Genomic DNA, 20,997 nt, shown 5'->3' with positions numbered 1-20,997 from the left:
AAGTAGATCATATAACTACGCACAAGACAGGAAGTAGATCATATAACTATGCACAAGGCAGAGAAGTAGATCAATCTACACACAAGACAGGAAGTAGATCATGTGACTACACACAAGGCAGAAGTAGATCATATAACTACATACAAGATAGAAAAGTAGATCATGTAACCACACAAGACAGGAAGTAGATCATGTAAGTACACACAAGGCAGAGTAGATCAAACTACACACAAGACAGCAAGTACATCATGTGACTACACACAAGGTGGAAGTAGATCATATAACTACACACAAGACAGGAAGTACACCATGTAACTACACACGAGGCAGAGAAGTAGATCATAACTATGCACAAGACAGCATGTAGGTCATGTAACTACACACAAGGCAGAAGTAGATCATATAATTACACATAAGATAATAAAGTAGATCATGTAACCACGCAAGACAGGAAGTAGATTATGTAACTACACACAAGGCAGAGAAGTAGATCATACAGCTACACACAAGATAGAGAAGTAGATCATGTAACTACACAAGACAGGAAATAGATCATACAACTGTACACAAGACAGAAAGTAAATCATGTAACTACACACAGGGCAGAAGTAGATCATATAACTATACGTAAGACAGGAAGTAGATCATATAACTACACACAAGGCAACCGGAGGATCAAGTAGATCATAGGATTACACATAAGTGTATCATATAACTTCATACAAGACAGAGCATCCTGACCTGTAATAAAGTAGGACAGAGCACTTTGAGGGCTTGAGTGGAAAAGAATGTCAGGTTTTGGAAACTCGGAGAGGCTTTACCAGAAGGTAGCATTTCAGGCTGTGGAAGATCCTGCTGAGATCCTGTTAGGGAGGAGTGGTTGTACTAGGGAGGAATGGTTGTACAACAGTAAGTGGCGAATATTATTTAGGGGATGGAAAATTGAGAATGGAGAGCAGGGAGTGTGGCATGTGTAGAGATAGTAATGGGACATACTTCTAGTAGAATAAATTGGGATGTAAGAGAGATTTTTAGTATCTGTGGCAAGGTGTCTAATAATGATACCCCTAAGAGCTACTACTTGTAGATTATTAAATTTATGTAAGGCCTTGTGTTAGACATAAGCGTATATTACCTGGAATCTTTATAATAATTTCTGATATAGATGGTTTTGCATTTTATGAATGAAAAACACTGAAGCACAAGGAAGGATGTGTAATCTGTCAAGTAGCTAGTAAGGAGAGCTGAAGTTCAAAACTGGTACTGCACCACTTGACTCCTAAAATTCCAACATGACCTGCTAATTATTCTGAGTTGTTGGGATTGATATTAGTCTGTTAATTGAAAACAATTAAAACAGATGATCATAAACAATTGCATAAAAATTTTAAAATGTAGTACAACTAATAAAATTGGTAACTGAGTATGATTCATTTTGGGTTAATGCTGTTTCGATGCGTAGGAGCTTGCTGGTTGGAGTTCCAAGATCCGTGCGGTATTTATAAGCTGAGCACGGGACCTGTCTAGATCAGCAGGACCTAGGTTCCTGTCTGGGGACCAGCAGTCCCCGGGAATTCTTCAGGTGCAAATTCTTGAGCCCCACCTGTGCCCTACCGAATCGCCTGAGAGCTGAGCCCAGTAACCCGGGCTGGAACCAGTTTCTGAGGAATCTGCCCTGTGTTAAGTTCGAGAATCGCTGATCTCCCACACGACCCGAGGGCCGTTGGGGTGGTTGAGCTGAAGGTTCTGAAGGTGCGAACACCAATCTATGGCAGCGGGTAGGGAGAAAGGCGCTCTGGAGGCAGAATGCGAAGAATACAGAGCTTGCTAACAGTGAGCTGGGTGGGCCGGGCAGACTCGTTAGAGCTGTCTGTGACTTTGTGCCCATCGGGGTGTGGGGAGGATGGGCCCTTCACTGAAGCGCAGGTCCGGGGCAGGCGGCTCATGAGTGGCGGGGCGTGAGAGCTTTGGCTTGGTCGCGCTGACTCTGACACGATGAAGGAGCGCAGACTGGCTTGGCCAGCAGCCTTTCTGCAGCTCTCCTGTTCCGAGGAGAGGCTTGGGCAGCAGGAAGAGCCGAAACGCCCGGTGTGTGTTGAACCCGAGGTTGAAGCTCCACACGGGCGCGCAGCATGTGTCTGGCAACCTTTTCCCTTTCGGGACGCTTCACAGTTGAAGCACCTTGTCTACTGCTTCCTTAATTCTTGCAAATAGTGAGACGAAGTAGATACAGTCCCTGCCAGGTTAGAGAGGAGAAAACTGCGCCCTGCCCAGTCTGCCCTGCTGGGAAGTGCACAGCCGGCTGGCTCGGCCCGCGAGTCTGCCTGACCTCTGCTGTCTTCCTGCCGAGCCTGGGGTCGGGTGCACTTCCCCTCTGGGTGGCCGGGACTGGTCCTGGCTGGTCGCTTGTGGTTCTGAGTGGCTCTGGGGCTGTGGGGGACAGCGCAGAGAGGTAAGGAGAGCCGAGGAGAAGTGGGGTCTGTGGAAGCAGTGCGTGGATACGAAGTCTCTTGGCCGCTGGCAAAGACAGTGGCTCCTCATGGGAAGGAGGCCGGGTCGTTTCCCAAGTCCTGAAGGGCGCAGTGGCTGCCGCAGGGGGCCCCTCCTCACTGAGGCGACGCTTGCAGGCCCGCTTGGCCTGCGTGCCTGTGAGGCTCTTACTCAGCGGATGTTCTTGCAGCTGGCCGGCTTTGCCATCGAGACACAAAACTCACCCATTCTAAATTATTGTTCTCACTTGGGAGATAATAAAAACGTTAGTATTTTTAAATTATGTTATTAGTTTCACTGAGTGCCCTTTATTTTCAGTGAGTATATTTCATGAAATGATGATTCACTTTTGGGAACATTTACCTTCTCTTATTTGTTAAAATATCTGAGTTTACAAGCTAATTTTAATATTAGTATCACCCTATGAAAAAATATCCAATGCATCGAATTTTCTGGGACACTTCTGTGTGTAAATACAGACAAGAACCTTTACACAGAAACATTTCCAGTGATGGAAACACACCATTTCCTGCTTGTTGTGTCATAATTACTGTACCCTCGCTTGTCTTTCCGCATTCACCTGAATAACGGGAGTGCAGAAAGGACCCGGAAGACACCCCTCACTCTGGAAGCTCGGGGCTCGCCCCGTCCCGTCCCCTCCACTCCCCATCTTTGAATAGTCCCCTTTGCTAGTGTCCTGGGACGTACAAGTAATCAAGCAAAATGAGTTTAGATAAGTTTGATGAGTGGGGGTGAATGGGTCAGTTTAGTCTTGGCTTAAGGTTGGAAATGTTAACGTGTGATGGACCTTTCTGGTCTAATGTTTTTTTCTGCATCCGGTTAGTAAGTGAATTCAGAATATTTATTGCACTTATTTTTACATATTCGTTCCAGCTATGAATTTGTGAAATACCTGAGACAGCACATAAGCAGCGCCCTGGGGTCGATGATTGAAGAAGAGATGGAAAAGTGCGCGTCTGACCACCGTCAGGGCGAGGAGCCGGGCTACGACTCGGTGGTGCAGCACGTTACTGAGAGGATCCAGGACTCCCGAGAGTGAGTGTGGCGGCAGCCTGCCTGCGGCGCAGCCTCCCGGCTCCTCCCTTGCTCTCCCGGCCTTCCTTTCCCTTCGGCCCCTGTCACGAGTTCATGCCGGCTCACACCTGCGCTCACTGATTTTCTGCTTATTCTCAGTAGCTCCTCACTAGAATCCAAGCCTTACCAGAATCCAAGGTGATTTTATCTTTTTTTTTTTTCAATCTTTTACCAATTTCTGCACCTGTGCCTAGAAAATAAACACCTAGTCCATCTGAGTTGCCGAGCAGATGTCTGCTGGTGGCCTGGGTTCAGTGCTGTGGCCATTGCCTGCGGTGTGTGTTCTGCAGTGTCGTGGCACGCGTGGCGTGGCCTGAGGGTGCCAGCAGTGTCGTCTCCGGTGTGTAAGGCTAAGATGCAGAAGAACCTTCTGGAGGTGGGCTTAGGGCAGGGGTCTCGCTCAGAGGGGGCCAGGAAGTCCCAGCGGGCCTGGCCAATTCTAGCAGGAGGGTTTTGTGGACAAGTGAGACTGCCGTGGCCCCCAACTTGTCATCCTGCTATCATGCCCCCACCCACCGGGAGGGCCTCACCAGCTCAGCAGAAGTCCATGCCAGGTTCCTGAGCCTCCAGAACTGAGGGTGTCTAAGGTCCTTTACAAAGTGTCTAGCCTCAGGGGTTTTATTACAGCAAAGGAAAATATACTGCTGAGCTGATGTTGAAAATAATTCTGGCTTTAGCGATAAAGGATTCTCTTTCCTTTCCCATATCAGTCATGAACTAATCATACATTGGTGCCTGTTGTCATAAATCACTTCTCCATGTCACATGTTAGATCCGGGCCGTACTCATGAATAAGAAGTCTGCCCTCCAGGAACCCGCAGGGAAGTTCAGTGTTCGAGTGAAGTAGAAACTTTAGGTAGATTCAGTACTGCATGACAAATGCCAGGAGATATGCAGAAGCGTACACGGAAACGTGAAGAATGCATTGCACAGCTGTGGCAGCGACACCAGAGCCAGGGCTCAGGGGGAGCGTGCTTCCTGCTCTGCAGTGGCTCGGAAGTGTCTGTGTGCAGGATAGGTGACCCTGAGCGAGCTCACCCGACACCCAGGGTCGCTCTGCGGTGGTGCGCGTGCAGGCCTGTGTGCTGCGGCCTTGCAGCTCTGCCGCCTGTTGTGCGTGAATCAGCCACAGTCGACCCAGAAAGGAGCGAGTCTGTGTGTTCCTGCGGACCTTGTCTTCACAAGCAAGCGGGAAGCTGGTGCGGCTCCGCAGGGCAGATTCTGCCAGTCCCAGTATCAGAGACGCTGGGATGTTTACTTGGAACTGTGTTACCTGCTATGTTTTAAAGCATTAAATTGGATTTATTTTTAAAATTAATTTATTACTTCAACAGCAGTTTTTCCCTTGGTGACAATTGATTATAATTATTTAAACAAATATGTTATTAGTTAGGCAGAGTGATAGTGTACAGCCATCAGTAACTTAGCAAGTTCAAATCTCTGTCAAGTAAAAGCTGTAGAAATAAAGATATTTTTATTTCTTGATTTTTTTTTTTTTTTTAGAAGAAAAATGGAGTCCTCTTTGGATAATGTTAAAATTCCTCTTCGTCTGTTTCAGGCAGAATTGTTGAATTTACTGTAAAGGGACTGCTATACTTTATAAGTAATTTATATAATGAAAGTATTTTAATGATAAGAGCAGTTTTATATGATACTACTAGGAAATTCCTTTTTAAATCTCTGGGTAAGCTATTTAATTCTGATGTTTTAGTTCATCCATTTGTAAAAATTAATACGTAATAACTACCTCAGAAAGATTTTAAATGACTTAATGAGTGTTTGTCTTCTGCTTTATGAATCATGGATGAAAGATTTTAAATTGTACAGAGTATTATTTTCCTTCAATCTTTTGTGATTCTTCAGAAATTACAGAGGGCTAATGTGGCCACACTGCCTCTATTGACAGTGTTTTAGTAACACTGCAATAATTACAAAGTACTTTGCTCATATGTTTTAGTATTTATCTCCAAGTAGATGTTTGCGCACAGAAGAATTTACTGACATTCACCCAGTGGCTAGATGTGCGTATGCTGTCCATTTCGGTGTCAACACAGTTTGTTATCGGAGCTTTTACTTCCTGTTGCTTTGGTACTTGCTAGGTGTTCAGGGAGCTGCGTTGTAGGCTGCCTGCTGTTCCTCAGCTTTTTCAGAACTGCAATGGCTGCTTTTGAATCCTTTTTTTTTTTTGTCTTTTGAGACAGGGTCTTGTTATGCAGTTTAGGCTGGCTTTGAGCTCACTTTGTAGCCCAGGCTGACCTTGAACTTGCAACAATCCTCCTGCCTCAGCCTCCCAAGTGCTGGGCCTGCACCACCAAGCCTGGCTTGCTTTTGAATTCTAATTTGTTTAATTCTTGATTTTGACAGTCTGGTGCTCTAGCTTTTTGTTTAATATAATTGCAGCTATTATTCTGTTTCTCCCTGTGGTCATTTCTGTTGATACTTTTTGCAGAAGAATTCATGTTGGTCTTTGCAAAAAGGTTAGAATATTTTTGTCCAACTCAAAACCTCAGATGTTTTGTGGACTCGAACTATCCCTACTCTCACCCTGTATTATTATTATTATTACACCCTGTGTATTATTTGCATTATTTGATGAAGAAGCGCGTGTTCTTCACTAGGTGTAGTAAGTTTTAGGGGGAGGGACTTCCTGGTGTTCACCATGTTGCCTCTCCAGGAAGCTGTGCCCGTCCCCTCCTGGCAGGAAGAGTTTCGGCAGCAGGGAGATGTGCTGTGTTGTCTCCCGGTCCCTGCGGCTCAGGGCTGTAGAGGAGGAGCCAGGCCTTGTGGCTGTGGTACGTTGTGTGTTGTCCTTTGCAGGTCCGTGCAGTGAGCACTCAGGCCACTCTGTGTCTTGCGTCTATCCGTTTGCTGTACGTCAGGACCTTCCTGAGCTGGTTCTCACTGTGCTGATTTCTACTGTGTCTTCTCCCGCTTGGCTGTCCTGCTCTGTTCGTGTTCATTTTCAGTGTTCAGCATTGTCTTTTCCTATGATTCCGGCTAATTTACTATATGCATATATGGAAACGTGTGTGTAAGTTTATAGTGATGTAGCAGAAAATGCCCCCAGCCAGGGTGTTAGCTGCCCAGATAACAGTTCTCATTGCAGTTCCGGTTGCTTCTGTCTCCTAGAAACAGCTAGTCGCTGTGATGCACACTATAAAAACCAATCAGAGACAGCCAAGTACTCTGCCTCTGTGCCTCCCCTTTGCAACCCCCGTAAAATCCTCCCTCCCTGGGCCTTCGAGGCCTGACGTTTTGAGGGACAGTTGATTCCCTGTTAGCCCCTAAGTAAAATAAATCTGCCTCCAAATCCTGGGCGTCATTTTGGTGTTTCTGCTTGCCATTGCAGTGATAGGTAAATATATGTTGTTAAATACATCACCCATGTGAACGTATTTTCAGTTGGATGTGGCAAATGATGGGTGTAACCGTGCACACAGCCTTCTGTGGCGGGAGCAGAACCTGAGGTGATGAGCCGGGCAGGAAGAGAGCGTGGTCGGCTCCCCTTCTGGAGGCTTCGAGGCCCGCTGTGCCGGCCCTGCTGCTGTGGGCCACGAGAACGGTCGTGGCAGGTGCTGAGGAGACAGGTGCACCCAGGGTGAGGGACAGCGAGGGCAGGTGCCAAGGGCTGCGTCCTGCAGACTGTGCCCTCCCCCTGGGCCTCTCAGGTGCCCTCGCTTGTCCATGGGGCTGGGCTGGGGAGCGAGCCCACCCGCTCTTTAGTTTTCAGCCCGGGCGTGGGCATGGGGCTACGAGGTTGACTGCTTACGTGTCATGAGCGGGCCACGGGTCTGGCCAGTGGCACCGAGAAGAAATCAGGCTGCTATTTCGCTCCAAATCCCCTGGCCTGGTTGCATTGCACTTTCGTGAAAGAGCATCTGTCTTTTCTTGTTACGGGTTGTTCCAGGGACCCATCAGCCACAAATGGAAGGAAAAGTTTCTGTGTTTGCTTCTCTAATCATCTCTAATAAATACCCCCATGGGGCCTTACATTTACACATTTTTTCAGATATTTATAATTATTTCCTTATTTCTTTTGCTGTTATGATGTAAGTTAGCTACGTTGTACTCTTTTTATCTCGTTTTATAGTTGAGACAATTGAGATTTAATTTATGATGACAGAACTGGTAAGTAGGTAGGATTGTGATCCAGGATTATAATTTTAAATTTAGTACTCTATTAACTATGTGTGTTTAAACTTTTATGTCTTTTTAATTTTAAATGCAGAGATGCCAGTGGCCCAGCACCCATATTTCTTGTTTGTAGAATAAAAGAACTAGACCTTATGGTCCTTCCTGAATCTAAAATTACATTTCTAGTTCTTTTGGGCATCCCAGTCTAACATAATGTAGATGCTTGAGTGTTTGTACTTAAAAAATGGAGAATTTAGCTAGAAGTTATGTTTGAGATTTTTAGATTGCTAGAGATGAGAGAGATCTTAGAAATTATCCAGGTCAAATTCTTATGAATTTCCAAAGTCCCTCTTCTGGCCTTCCTGGTTGTGGGTTGTCTAGCTTACGTACAAAAGCACCTGCGTGCAGTGCAGCTCATGCGTAGGTCCTATGTGCACAGCAGGTGTTGGTTGGGGCCAGCGGTGCCTGTCGCTGTAAAACGTCGGTGGGGGAGAAGGAGCACAGTCTGAGGAAGGGAGGGGAAAGACAGAGATGGGCACAAGGTGAGAGCTAAGGCAGAGCGCAGCAGCCTGGCCTTCGGTGGTGTAAGATTCATAGCTGGTCTCTTTGCTGTGATTAGAATGCTTACCCCTGAGACATCTGGTCTTAGATTCTGTTATTCTTACTGCTTTGGCTATGTAACTAGATGAAAAAAATCCAGGAAATGGAACATTTCTCAATTTGCTGTTCATTTTTATTCCCATCTTACAGTTCTATTGTAACCTTTTTTTTTTTTTTTTTTCTGGTACTAGGAAGCAAACCTAGGATCTTGTACCTGCCAGGCAGATTTTTGTTTAGAACTGTGTGATTAAAGGGAAAAATCATATAATTTAACTTAGTTGACTGATTTTTGCGGGCAGTCTTTCTCTTACTAAGACTCCTTCGCATTTGAAGGTATAAAGACATGATGCACTCCCTGAAGGGTGTCATGACGGCCGCGGTGGAGGATATGAGCAACGGGTTTGAAGAAGAGGAGATGCGATGTCCAGACAGGCAGAGGAAGATCCACAGGGAGAAAAGCAGCAGTTACTGCACAGACAATTGCTCTGACAGCGACTCATCCTTCAACCAGGTGAGCTGTTGGTTTTGCGGTTATGTTTAGAAATGGCATTTAGAAATCACTGGCTTCAGTAATTCTTCATTAGCTAGATTGCTTCTGCTTGCCAACTTAAATATTTAGAAGAAAAATAATAAGATAACCTGACGTTAACGCTTCCGTCAGTGAAGTACCATCTGCCAGACGGCAGGTGCGCGCGCACCTGCTCTGTGGTGGCCGTGGAGGTCTGGTCTGAAGGAGGCCGAGGGAGGGAGGGAGGGAGGGCGGGCAGTGATGGGCGGGTGCTGGGCGGCCCGTATGCAGGCCCAGGCCGGTTGGGTTGTGAGCCAGGACCTGGTGCTCTGGAGCCGCCCGGGCAGGGACTTGGGTTGGACCCTGCCCTTTTGGGAGCAGCTTGCGCTCCGTCAGGTCCCTCAACTCGGCAGGTCCCAGTAGCATTCTCCCCGAGGGAGCGCTCCTCCTGCCTCGAGGGTGCCTCTCCCCGCCTGCACTGTGTGCCTGTAGATACCCTCATTTCCCCTTTGGCCACTGCTCCTTAGAGCCTCATCATAGCATTGTGAATTCAACCCATTTTCTGGCCTCTTCTAAAATATTTCAAGTTGTGCAGTATTTTTTTCGGTGAGAAACACTGCTTTTGAGGATATCATGCTAGTGCTGAGGGATTTCAAAGCCTTCACCTCTTTTTCTGGGACCAGCGGCCCAGCCCGGCCCCACCCATGTTCAGAGCCCGCCCTTCTCACTCTCTTCAACTGATACGATTTTACACTTTTGTATTATTTGTTTCCTAAGCAGAAAAACATGCAAGTGAAAGAGAAGGACAGCTGAGGTTTAAAGCCTGAGCCCTGAGCGTTTGAGTGTTGGGGCCTGACTGTGGGTTGTGTGGCGGGGAACGGACAGGTTTGCGGTGCGAACCTGCTTTTGCTGGCTTGAATAGTCATCCCTTGACACCAGCAACCAAAAGCCACTTCTTTGACTAGCAGTGCTAATTCTTTTTATTTTTTGTAACTACTGAAGTCTTTTCATACTTTAAAATAGTAATAGGTTTCTGTTATAATTTCTCATACATGCCAGATGGTCAAAACATAATAAAACATCTAGGTAATTATGAAAACCTTAGCATTTGAAAGTGTTTTTTAAACCTTTGTGTATGTTTTGAAATACATAGTAACTTTTGTTCTGTATGGTTTAATGAAGGGTGTGTGTCTTAGTTACTTTTCTGTCCTTGCTGAGATAAAAACACCTAATGCCCAAAATAAGGGAAGGAAAGATTTATTTAGCTCACAGTTTGTGGAGGTTTCAGTGCATACTCGGCTGGCTCCGAGGCAGAGGGGCACATGGCGGAGGGCAGCAGTTCGTGGTGGCAGAAGAGAGCCAAGCAGCAGGAGCAAAAGGGAGGAGCGGCAGAGAGCAAGCCTCTTTCCCTCCCTTACACTGTATGCAAACGACCCGCCCCAGGGACAGGTGTGGCCCTCATACCCGTAATCTAAGCTTTGGACTGTGGATCAGTCAAAGATCTAGAAGCTCACCCGTGACTGCATGAGGCTTTGGGGGGACATCCAGACAAAGTATAACAGTGTGTGCATACTTTTAAAAGATTTATGTGCACTACAATTAGGAAAAGCCCGTGTGCGTGACCTTGATTCCATCTTAATCTTGCATTAGTCTGAGATCATCTCTGCTCAGCCATTTATGAACTGGGATGTTGGTTTCCCTCCCTCGCCATGTCTCAGTTTTCTTGTATGTAGTAGAGGTACAGCCTCCTTTTTAGAGTTGCTTTGGGAGTCTGATGATTTAATGTATGTGAGGCATTTGATAGTACCCGGCATGTGTTACTGTCGGCACTTACATACAAACACACTGCGGTATCATTATCAGTGTTTGGTGGTCTTGTCTATTTTTAAGACTAGGAAAAGATTCTTTGTGCATTAGGCATATTAAAGCCCAAATTATTATTAGACTTAGTATTTACTTATTTCTTCTTTCTATGTTCCTTGCCAGTATTGTTTGGACAACTGTAATAACTTTCTTGATTGGCTATATGTTTAATGGCTTATACAGTTTACAGGGCAAATACTTAAATTAGAGATTTCTAAAGTAAATGAATTTTGAGGGTGAGTTTTTAAAATCTAAAGTGTAGCAATTGAATAAATATTTTTCGGGACATGTAATAAAGTAATTGAGTATGATATCTCTATAAAAACGACCGTGGGTGTGCTCTCTTCTCTCTCTTCTCTGTCATGTGTATTATTCCTTGGGATTAAACTCTGGGCCTTTACACAGAGCTACCTCCCAGACTCCTATCCCCCTTTTAATTTTTGAGACAGGGTCCTGCTAAGTCCAGTGACCAGCCTGGCCTCCAACTTGAGATCCTTCTGCCTCACCCCCGCAGAGCGCTGAGGTTGCAGGTGTGCAGCACCATGCCTGGCTCTTTTATAGATGTGTTAAAAAAAGCAGGATGCATTTTTCTTACATAACCTGCATCTGATAGATATATACCCAAATATACTCATTTTAGCAGGTAAAAACCTTTAATTCAGATCCTTATGATCATTAGGAAGACCAAATACATCTTAGAGTATTAATCTATTCTGTTTCTTCGCTTTCTCTCTTTCTGAATGCGTCTGTGTTTGAAATTACATTAACAGAATCATACAGAGCATTCCTTCTCCAAAAACCTGTTAAATAAATCTATGCTTTGTCAATTATGTTACAGAGTTACAAGTTCTGTCCAGGAAAATTACAGTTGATTGTAGACCAGTTGGATCCCCGGCAGCCTAAAGAGGTGAGCGAGCATAAAGCACGGCGTGGGGCCATCCAGGCCCGTCTTGCTGACTGTGTGGTCACCCCTCTCTCCATGGGCCTGTGTTGTCGGGCATGCTAGGCTGGTAGCCCTGATCAGCTTGCCAGTCTTAAAATGAAAGGGCACAAACAGGGAAAACGTCCTTGACGAATTGTAATGCGTTATTAGAACAAAACAAATTTTTTCCTAGCTTCCTTTATAAAGGGGTAAAGCATTTGTCCTCCAAACTGTTCTCCCCTGTTGCTCTGTGTGCAATATTTTAGTGATCTCTTATAAAAGAATTCATGTAATGCTTTTATATTTATATAAAATGCAAGCAATTGCTTAAAATATTTGGTAAACAAAATTATATACTTACATGTGACATGTTTTGAAATGTGCATGGGATTGTATCTGTTTACACCTTAAGAGACTTTACTAATTACTGTTCATGATGTGCTATTGTGTCTGAAAGTCAGTGTGCAGTGAAAATAAGGGTCTTCGCATTTTTTATCTTAAGACATTTGCCGTTTGTTTCCAGTTTATGAATTAGTTTTCTCAAACTTTTCATTTTATGTTACAGGAATGGTTAAGATTTATTCTCATTGAAATTTTCTGAAAAATCAGAATCTTTTTTTTCCTTTCAGAATTTTGCATTCTGTTTTATTTTTGGTTCTTAGTAAAAGATGTTGGAAAAGACGTTGGACACGAGATTCGCCGTTCATATGATAAAAGTCCGGGTGTTTCCCCTGAAATGGGTCCCTCCGAATCTGCTGTTGCTCAGTGTCCTTCATTCTGCTTCCATAGGTGCTGAACTCTTAACGGGACTTTGCTCTAGTAATTACCTGACAAGGAGAGGTGACTGAAATTGAAATTAACTCCTAGTTTCCAAAACCCTGTCCACGTGCCCAGGGCCGTCCCAAGTCAAGGTGGAGCCCGTCCCAGGCACGTCTGTTTGTCCTCTCATCCAGGGACCGGGTGCCTGGCTGAGGTCTCCTGCCTGTCTCTGACCTCCGCCTTTCGTTAAGAGGCTGTGGCTGGGGATGCCTGGGCTTGTGGGCCAGACTGGACCCTGTGTTGTTCTGGCGGGGAGCACACGCAGCCCTGCGCTGTCGCCCGTGGAGTGGAGCTGTTCCCTCCCGGGGCCCCTCGGGTCAACGGTTTTGAGTGATTCGGATTGGGTTGTGAAAGACTGATGGAGAAGTGAACTTGTGGTGAAATACCAAAATTCAATTTTGCATGCCACTGCGGAGTGACTTATTTTTCTACCTCAGTAGTTAGAAGGTTGGGAAACCTGGGTTAGCCAGAAAAAAATTCGGCACCAGTTGTCTTGTGAGGCTTGCTCATTCATGCGCATGCCCCGTCCCTCCCCGGGGCACACCGGGCAGAGCTTGGGGTTGCAGCCCAGCCCTGTGTCGGTGGCTTCCGGCTGGGGAGTCTGCAGGGTCTGCCACCTGCCCCGCCTCATTCCACCGCGGTCCCTCCGACTCACTTAGACTTGAGTTGTAAGTCCTTGTAATTCAGTGTTCAGATTTTGCTTTACCCGACACAGAAAACTAGTTACCTTCCTGCTTAGCACTTAGAGAAATGAGTTCTCATGAGTTATTTATAAAAGGGTATCGGCTTCTCACAAATGGCACTAAAAGTTATCTAGACTTCTCCTTTCAGGTCTTGGTTAAACTCTCTTGTGGAGAGCTGTAATTTTTCTAGTAGCAGGATCTTAACGCACATCTTCTTTAAAAAATCCCAGGTGAGATACGAAGCCCTGCAGACCCTGTGCGCAGCTCCCCCCTCCGACGTCCTGAACTGCGAGAACTGGACCCTGCTCTGCGAGAGGCTGATGGCGTCGCTGTCTGACCCCGACCCTGTGTTCAGTGTAAGGACCTGGGCTGAGATATACTAATGCCACATCTCCCTCCCATTCCAAAACTAGGCAGACCATCGTAGATTTCTCCACAGCAGCTCAAAGGTTACGGAATTTCAGCTTCAGCCTTTGGATTGTCCAGTCCCCTCTTCAGGAATTCCTATTCTGATTAGATGTGAAGTGTGATTGCTAACATACTGCTTTTTTCAGTAATAGACCTTTACCTTGTGCAGTATGTTTTATGTCGTGAAGGGGTAGCCAAGTATTTTGTGTTGTTATTTTTGAAAGGGGTTACATATTTTAAGAGAATTTATGGTATGTGAAAACTTGAACTTAAAAATTACAAACCACTGGCATTTAAGTGTTTATTTAAAGATGATCTACTTAGAAAGAGAAACTAGAAAACTGTAAAGTTTGTAAAATGAGACGAATAATACTGAAAAGTCCCTAAAACTGTAAAATTACAGGCAATAGATATGTGAATGCTTTATGTGAAACACTGGTGGGATACGACTTTCAAGAGCAGCTATTAAGAGAGAAAATGAGTTTGTATTACAGTGCCCAGTTCCACAGAGTGTCAGTGAGGTGAGCAAACGGGATGCTGACACTCAAGCAGCATCTTCTAAAGACAAGTTAGATTTCTGTTAATGAGAACAAGGTTGGAGTGTTGGTGAAGAAACTTTGGCTTTAAAATAGATGTGGGTTTTTTGTACAGAATTGAAGACATTAGCAGAAGAGTTGAGTTGTGTTTTTGTTCCGCGAGTACCCAGTGTGCCTTGCTGTAGTTTAGGTGCTGGAACAGCCCATGAGCAGGGCAGAAAAGCCGCTCCTGGAGCTTAGCTTCCAGTGGAGGCCACAGGCAGTAAGCAGGGGATTGTGGGAGAATCCAAGGCGTCACCTGCTGTGCGCTGCCTGCCCGAGGTCAGACTGTGTCAGCGAGGATGCCATTAGACAAGAGGGCTGGAGCCACTTTAGTGTCGTCCGCAGCAGAGAGTGTTTCCCTGACGCTGAGACGCAGTGCAGACTCACCAGCGGCGGAGGGTATTGTGGACTTCCGAAAAACTTTGACGCCAGGACTTCAAGCAGGGGAAAAAGAATTTTAGGGTCACTTTTAATATTTCAAAGCTCTGTCATAGCAGATACAGGCCTAACTTCCCCTGCATTTTTACCCCCTTAACAAAGAATTGCAGCGAGTATGTTTTCCTTATTTTAGAAAGTATTGATAAGTGTGAACCCGTCACCCTTTCTGATGGGCTAGTGCAAGTTGCTTTGTCAGCCGTTCGGATTACGATGCAGCAAGGGTCAGTTTCTGTACTTAGTAAATTTGAAACGATTGTTATGAGGAACAGTGGTAATAAAATCAGTCATTTTGTGGTAGAAAACAAAACATGGCATCTTTTTCATTTTAAATTTTTGCTTGATTCCTCTTACTGATTTTGATCCTGTTTCTTGATCTCCTACCCTGAGAACTCTCACATGTAACTGAGTGCAGCTTTCAGTGGTTGAAAAGCATGACAGATACCAGTTACTGTGCCTGAGATATTTAATCACCTGTGTGCGGCAGGAATTTCTTGGATTATTCGTAGAAGTCTCTAGTCCTATGGGGAAGTATTTCTTGTAAGCCTATGATGTGAGCCAGGTTATTTATTTTTTTCCCTAGATTAGAAAATTTGAGGCAGCTTTGTTTTTATTTAATGAAAAGTTGGATATCAGTATTAGGATTAATTTCATTATGATATTTGCATTTATATAATTAAAATTCATATGATTTTGTAGTAGCTATCATTCTTTTTTTTTTTTTTTTTTTGGTTTTTCTCCGGTACTGGGAACCGAACTCACGAGCTTGCACTTGCCAGGCAGGCGCTTTTGCCACTGAGCTAAATCCCCAGCCCCGTAGTAGCTATCATTCTTAACTACTTTTTAGTACCAGGCTCTGTTTAACTACATCTGTTTGTCATTCAATTAATTTACCTTGTGATACTTTGAGTTTTAATACTGTTAATATATATATATTATTTAATTTTTTTTTTTTTAAGACAGATTCTCGCTATGTAGTGCAAGTTGGCCTTAGCCCAGGCTGGCCTCAAACTCACAGTGATCTTCCAGCCTCAGCCTCCTGAGTGCTGAGATTACAGGCGTGTACTACCATGCCTGGCCAACAGTGTGTTAAATTTAAAAAATATTATATGGTACTTTTTTTGGGGAATAGAAACAGTTATTAGAAAAAATCTTAAATGTCTGATTACTGAAACTACTCATGTAAACAATCTGAAAAACAAATCTTGGAGTTAGAAATACAGTCGTCTTGGTGTGGTGGTGCGTGCCTGTCATCCCAGCTCTCTTGACTGAGTCAAGAGAATTTCAAGTTCGAGCGCAGCCTGGGTGACTCAGTGAGTTCCTGTCTCAAACAAACAAAACAAAGCAAGACAAAAAAGTGGCCAGGCATTTAGCTTGGTGTGACGGTCCTAGGTTCAGTTCCCAGTACCGCTCATACGTGCACACACAGAAATACAAGAAGAGAGGGCTGTATGTTCCTAAAACGTACACTGCCTGCTCCTGTTGTTAGCTGGAGCTTTTGCTGTCCTTGGTTCCTTCTGACCTTTCCCCTGGTGTTCTGCCTTCCTGCATCAGTACCCATCGCGAGCAGATTTTGCAGTATATTTTATTTGACTTACTCTTTTGCTGACTAATACAAGAATGTACTTTTTAAAATAGTCACATTCCTACTTAGGTTTCAGAATGTCGGTGTTTGTTGTTTGAGGCTTTAGTATATAGAGAAACTTTATCTCTGTTTGGGTCGGAATCTTGGAGGCACCTTCTATCTCCTTTTCTAGGACCGGATTTTGAAGTTCTCTGCGCAGACGTTTACACTGCTGCCCCTGCACATGACCAAGGAGATTTACATAGGCCTAGGTGGGTGACTCAGTCATTGCATTTTTTCTTTTTTATATGTACTTTAGGAAAATGCATATAAAATATTTTTTTTCCCAAAGCACTGTAAATGAATGGTATAACAGTTGTTACTTTTCTTTTCCAGTGAAATATTTGGAACTATACTTTCTTTCCAGAGAAAATCATATTCCTGCTCTTTCAGCGGGTATAGATGTAACAAACCCTAATGTGACCCGCTTACTTAAAAAGGTATTTATTCACTAGAATCAGCCTCTGTTTCTAGTCTTTCTGTACTTGGGGTTCTAAGTGTGTGACAGCCGTTGTACCTGTTGTGTAGGTTCGTCTTCTAAGTGAGTATCAGAGAGAGGCACCGTCTTTCTGGATCCGGCACCCAGAGAAGTAAGTCCATCCATGGGTCCCTGAGTGGGACATACATGTAGGTGTGGAATTGCCCATCGGACACTGAGAGCGGAAGACACAGACAGCCATAACTTGACAACACAGGAAAGGCGTTTGTGTGATTCATCTTGTGTGTGTGTTTTTTTTGAGACCGAGTCTCACTATGGGGCCCAGGCTGGCCTCGAACTCGTGCTGGTTCTCCTGCCTCACCCTCCCAAGTGCTAGAATTACAGGCGCTCACCATCATGCCCAGTTGTTTTTTTAAAGCTTGTTTTGTTTGGTGTTTAGCTATGTGAAAGCATCTGTATAAGTGTCTTACATCATTTCTAACACAGTAAAAGTAGGGTGTTGTAGTGTCAGTTCTTAATTAATCTTTGCTACTTTAGACAAGTTCCACAAAATGTTCTTTAAATGTATTCGTTTTAGCTCTGAATCTCTAATAAGGTCAGAAGAGCATCTGTGAGGCAAAGACGGAAAGTTACATTTGGAGAGCCATTGCTGAAGTGGTTAAGAATGTAGATTTTTAGCTGAGTGTGGTGGCGCCTGCCTGTAATCTGGGCACTTGGGAGGTGAGGCAGGGGGATTGCCTTGAGTTTGAGGCCAGCGATAGTGAGACCTTGCTTCAAAAAAGCCAAAATTTTCAATGTTTGATTTATTTATTTTTTGAGACAGTCTCACTCTATAGTCAAGGCTGGCCTTGAACTCACTGTGTAGCAGGCCTCAAATGCTCAGTGATCCTCCTGCCTCAGCCTCCTGAGTGCAGGAATTAACAACAGGTACCACCACGCCCAGCAAAAAAAGATTTTTAAAGTAGAAAAGTTGAGTGTGAATTCTACCTCTGCCATTGACTGAAATAAAAAGTTTCTAAAGATTATATTCTTACTATATCATTCTGTAAAGTATATTACTACTACTATATCTATATACTATTTTAATAGTAAAGTAAATCACAAATATATAATTTTATATAATATATGCATGTAATTATATATATGTCTATAATATAATACCGATATGTCATGGCCTTTGTGCTTACCTAAAAATCCCTTGTTCCTCCTCACTTCTCAGGTATATGGAAGAAATTGTGGAGAGCACCTTGTCCTTGCTGTCACTTAAACAGGACCCGAGCCATCTTGTCTCGCCAAAGCTTTTAGACCCGATCTACTTCTTTGCATTAGTTGATCCTAAGGCTGTGTGGTTCAAAAAGTGGATGGTAAGGCGGCCGCAGCCCGCTTTGCGTGTCCTTGTAGCGGCAGCTGGTGTTTGACTGTCCTGTGTGCTGAGCGTTCCGACCGCCTCCCAGGGCTCACCCGCTTCACCCTGAAAGCCTGTGTGGTCGGCGGTGGCACCCGTTCTGGGGGGACTAGAGTGGAGGCCGGCGAGTGACGGGCGCCCAGCGGGTCTGTAAGTGGTGATCCGTTTCAGCCTGCTTAGGCTGTGTGGCCTTTTGTTAGTCTTCGGCTGTCTTCAGCAGATGTGGGCGGTGGGCGCTCAGTGCCCCTGTGTCCAGGGCTGTGGGAATACGCCCACCGCACGCTGCTCCTCTTACCTCCCGGCGGGCCCGCCGTTTGGGGCATCTCCCGCGTGGGCCGGGGGCTCTCAGTCCCGATGAGCGAGGTCTTCTCGCCGCCCCCTCCCTCTGCACTGCTGGGTCCCCAGCGGGGCTCTGCGCCGCCCTGTCCGTCTGTCTGCTGGCCGTCTTGAGCTCAGGAAGCAGTAGAGGCGGAGCTGCACACCTGCTACACATGGTCGTTGCTGCGCAGCATGGTTTGGCTTCTTTGCTCTTCTGTCTCTTATTGTCTCAACGCGACGGTTAGTACCCGATTTACTGGAGCATGACTCTCCTCCAGTCAGGAGCCGTGTGGGGCCACAGAGCAGCAACTGATAAACGTTGGCGCCGTGTGGGTCCCTGGCCCCTGGCCCGCCTCTGGCGCTTTTCTTCATCTTCCCGTGACTGTGAGAGTGTTCCTTTATTGAAGAAAATGCAAGAAATGTAAAAGCGCTTTTTCTTCTAGCCTTGCCATACAGGGATGACGAGGTTTTGGTTTATTTAGGCATTGTTTTATATTGTGAAAGCATATTTTGCATGTTTTATGAATGGGGTTTTTTTTAAAGTTGAACATTTTTGATTGCCAGTTCTTGATTCTTAAGAGAATGAGGCAGATCACAAGAAAACTAAACAATAGGAAGTTAATAAGTAATCAGGTGAAAATGTCTTCTAGTGGTAATGAAAGTTTACTACCTGTAGGCCTTCCCCCTGAGGGAGGGTGAAAAATGCGAAGTAAAGGGCCAGGCAGTATTTTTGGCTTGTTGGGCTGTGTGGTTCTTGTTGCAGTTTCCCAGCCTTACTGTATAGCTTCAGAGTATCTAAGAAAAGGTGTATACAAACAGGTCTGACTGTGTTCCAATAAAACTTTATTTATAAAACCAGGTGGTAGCTTTATTTGGTCTGAAGACTGTAGTTTGCTGATTCCAGTCAGATGGAGGTCTTATGAGGATTCCTTTGTGGAACATACCAGTGTTACAAATAATTTAAGTGTATATCAGCATATTTCTCTTACTGAATCTGAAGAAAAGATTCATACTTTTGGAAAATAAGTCATACAGTTAAAACATAGGGTTTTGATTGACCTTCAGTTGATTATAATACTGCTTAATGAATTAAAAACTATTCCTTAGAATTCTGATAGCTTTTACTGTCTTGATATTTAATGTCAAATAGTGTTAAGTTTTTAATGTTTTTAAGTAAAATGAATAAACCATATTTAGAATGCTAATGCTATCAAGTATAATTTAAGTAAACAATATTTACAGTTCTCCTGGCTTTGTACAGTGCTGTGTATGTACAGGTTTTTCAATGCCAGCTGCATTCAGTGCTAAGAAGAGAAGCCTTTTTCATCACACTGTCATTTAAAAATGTGACTGGCAGAAAGTGATGGGGGTATTGTCTCTCTTTTTTTTTTTTGTCTTTTTGAGACAGGGTCGTGCTATGCAGTTCAGGCTGGCCTTGAGCTCACTTTGTGGCCCAGGCTGGCCTTGAACTTGTAACGATTCTCCTGCCTCAGCCTCCCAAGTGCAATATTGTCTCCTTGAAGCATTTTCCCCTTGGCCAATTTCTGTACATGTATACTGAAATCTTCAGTATAAGATTTGTTATTTTTCTCTTTTTACTTTAATGTTTTTTCTTTGGATCCTACCGTATCCTGGTAGTTAAGTAGGTTTGGTCTGTTGTTTGGTGGTCGTGACTCAGTAGGGAAATTGGACCCAATTAATGGGTGTAGTGTCTTTTACTAGTCTGTCACTAAATGACACCAAAAGTGATGCCAGAATTTTTTGATACCATTTTCATCCCAGCGCATCATTGCTGCGCTGTCAATGCAATGCATGTAGAAAGATCTGTTTGGCATTGGTTATAATAACTTAAGCCTAAGTTATTGCATCATTTACAATGTTATTGGTAGTGATGCAGGAAAAGGTTTTGAATGGCATAGCTCTAATACTAAATATCATTTTCCTTAATTTTAGCATGCGTATTACAGCAGAACGACAGTGCTAAAACTTCTTGAAAAGAGATACAAGTCTCTGGTAAGTTTGTGTCTCTGCTTTTACGCTGAGAAGCTGGACCTCGGAGAGACGCGTGGTGCCCTGTGTTGCTGTGCGGAGCTGCGCCGTGCGATCGGTGCTGCCCAAGGGAGCAGCTCGCCTTCGGGCGGCCCCGAAGCGCCACCCTGCGCAGGTGGAAAGGACGAGAGGAGGGACTTAGAATGCGGTCGGGTGCCGGTTAGGGCATGTGCAAGCACAGTCAGTGGGGCCGCTGTGAATAACAAGCTAGTTTGAGGAAAACTGTGTGTTAAAGTATTAACAAGTAGTTTGATTCAGGTCAGGCATTAATACGGGAATCACATACATTTGAAAGTTCTATGGAGAAACTCAGACTGAGAAATACTTGTGCGTTTGCGGAAGTTTGGGTTGGGTTACGCCTAGTGCAGACTAGTGACATGAAATGTGTTACCCAGACTGTCCGCCTCAAGTGTTACTAGTAGAGGAGTGTGTGCGCACTTTGCAAAGCTGAGATGTGTAAAATCAGTTAGTAATTGAGAAGCCTGAAGATGAAGTGTGTGAAGATACTTGACAGCTTGCCCGAGTCTGGGTGGTGAGTGTGGTGGTGCCGTCAGGCGTGACCCCGGGTTTTGCAGTGAGGCGAAGGCAGGTTCCCGGCGGTGTGCACGTTTGGTGGCGTGGTAGAGT

At 44.7% G+C, this 20,997-nt stretch overlaps 1 protein-coding gene across 5 annotated transcripts in view; it reads left to right on the top strand.

The window, feature by feature from the left end:
* Tbc1d32 (TBC1 domain family, member 32) overlaps positions 1 to 20,997 on the top strand; it is a 157,282-nt gene that overhangs the window by 8,465 nt on the left and 127,820 nt on the right. For all 5 annotated transcript variants that reach the window (XR_001234976.1, XM_013516658.1, XM_013516656.1 and 2 more), the window contains exons 2-10: positions 3,385 to 3,546; positions 8,653 to 8,830; positions 11,529 to 11,597; positions 13,345 to 13,470; positions 16,293 to 16,371; positions 16,496 to 16,599; positions 16,688 to 16,749; positions 17,818 to 17,962; positions 20,275 to 20,334. Coding sequence is in view for 4 of the 5 variants with exons in the window: in XM_013516658.1 (XP_013372112.1) it covers positions 3,385 to 3,546; positions 8,653 to 8,830; positions 11,529 to 11,597; positions 13,345 to 13,470; positions 16,293 to 16,371; positions 16,496 to 16,599; positions 16,688 to 16,749; positions 17,818 to 17,962; positions 20,275 to 20,334 (985 nt within the window). In the remaining variant the exon portion in view is untranslated. The remainder of the gene's footprint in view (positions 1 to 3,384; positions 3,547 to 8,652; positions 8,831 to 11,528; positions 11,598 to 13,344; positions 13,471 to 16,292; positions 16,372 to 16,495; positions 16,600 to 16,687; positions 16,750 to 17,817; positions 17,963 to 20,274; positions 20,335 to 20,997) is intronic.

This window comes from Chinchilla lanigera, unplaced genomic scaffold (assembly GCF_000276665.1).
Source record: "Chinchilla lanigera isolate Chin_1 unplaced genomic scaffold, ChiLan1.0 scaffold00035, whole genome shotgun sequence".
Classification (NCBI taxonomy): domain Eukaryota; kingdom Metazoa; phylum Chordata; class Mammalia; order Rodentia; family Chinchillidae; genus Chinchilla; species Chinchilla lanigera.
The sequence above is the reverse complement of the archived record's forward strand: the minus strand, read 5'-3'. Positions and strand labels throughout refer to the sequence as shown.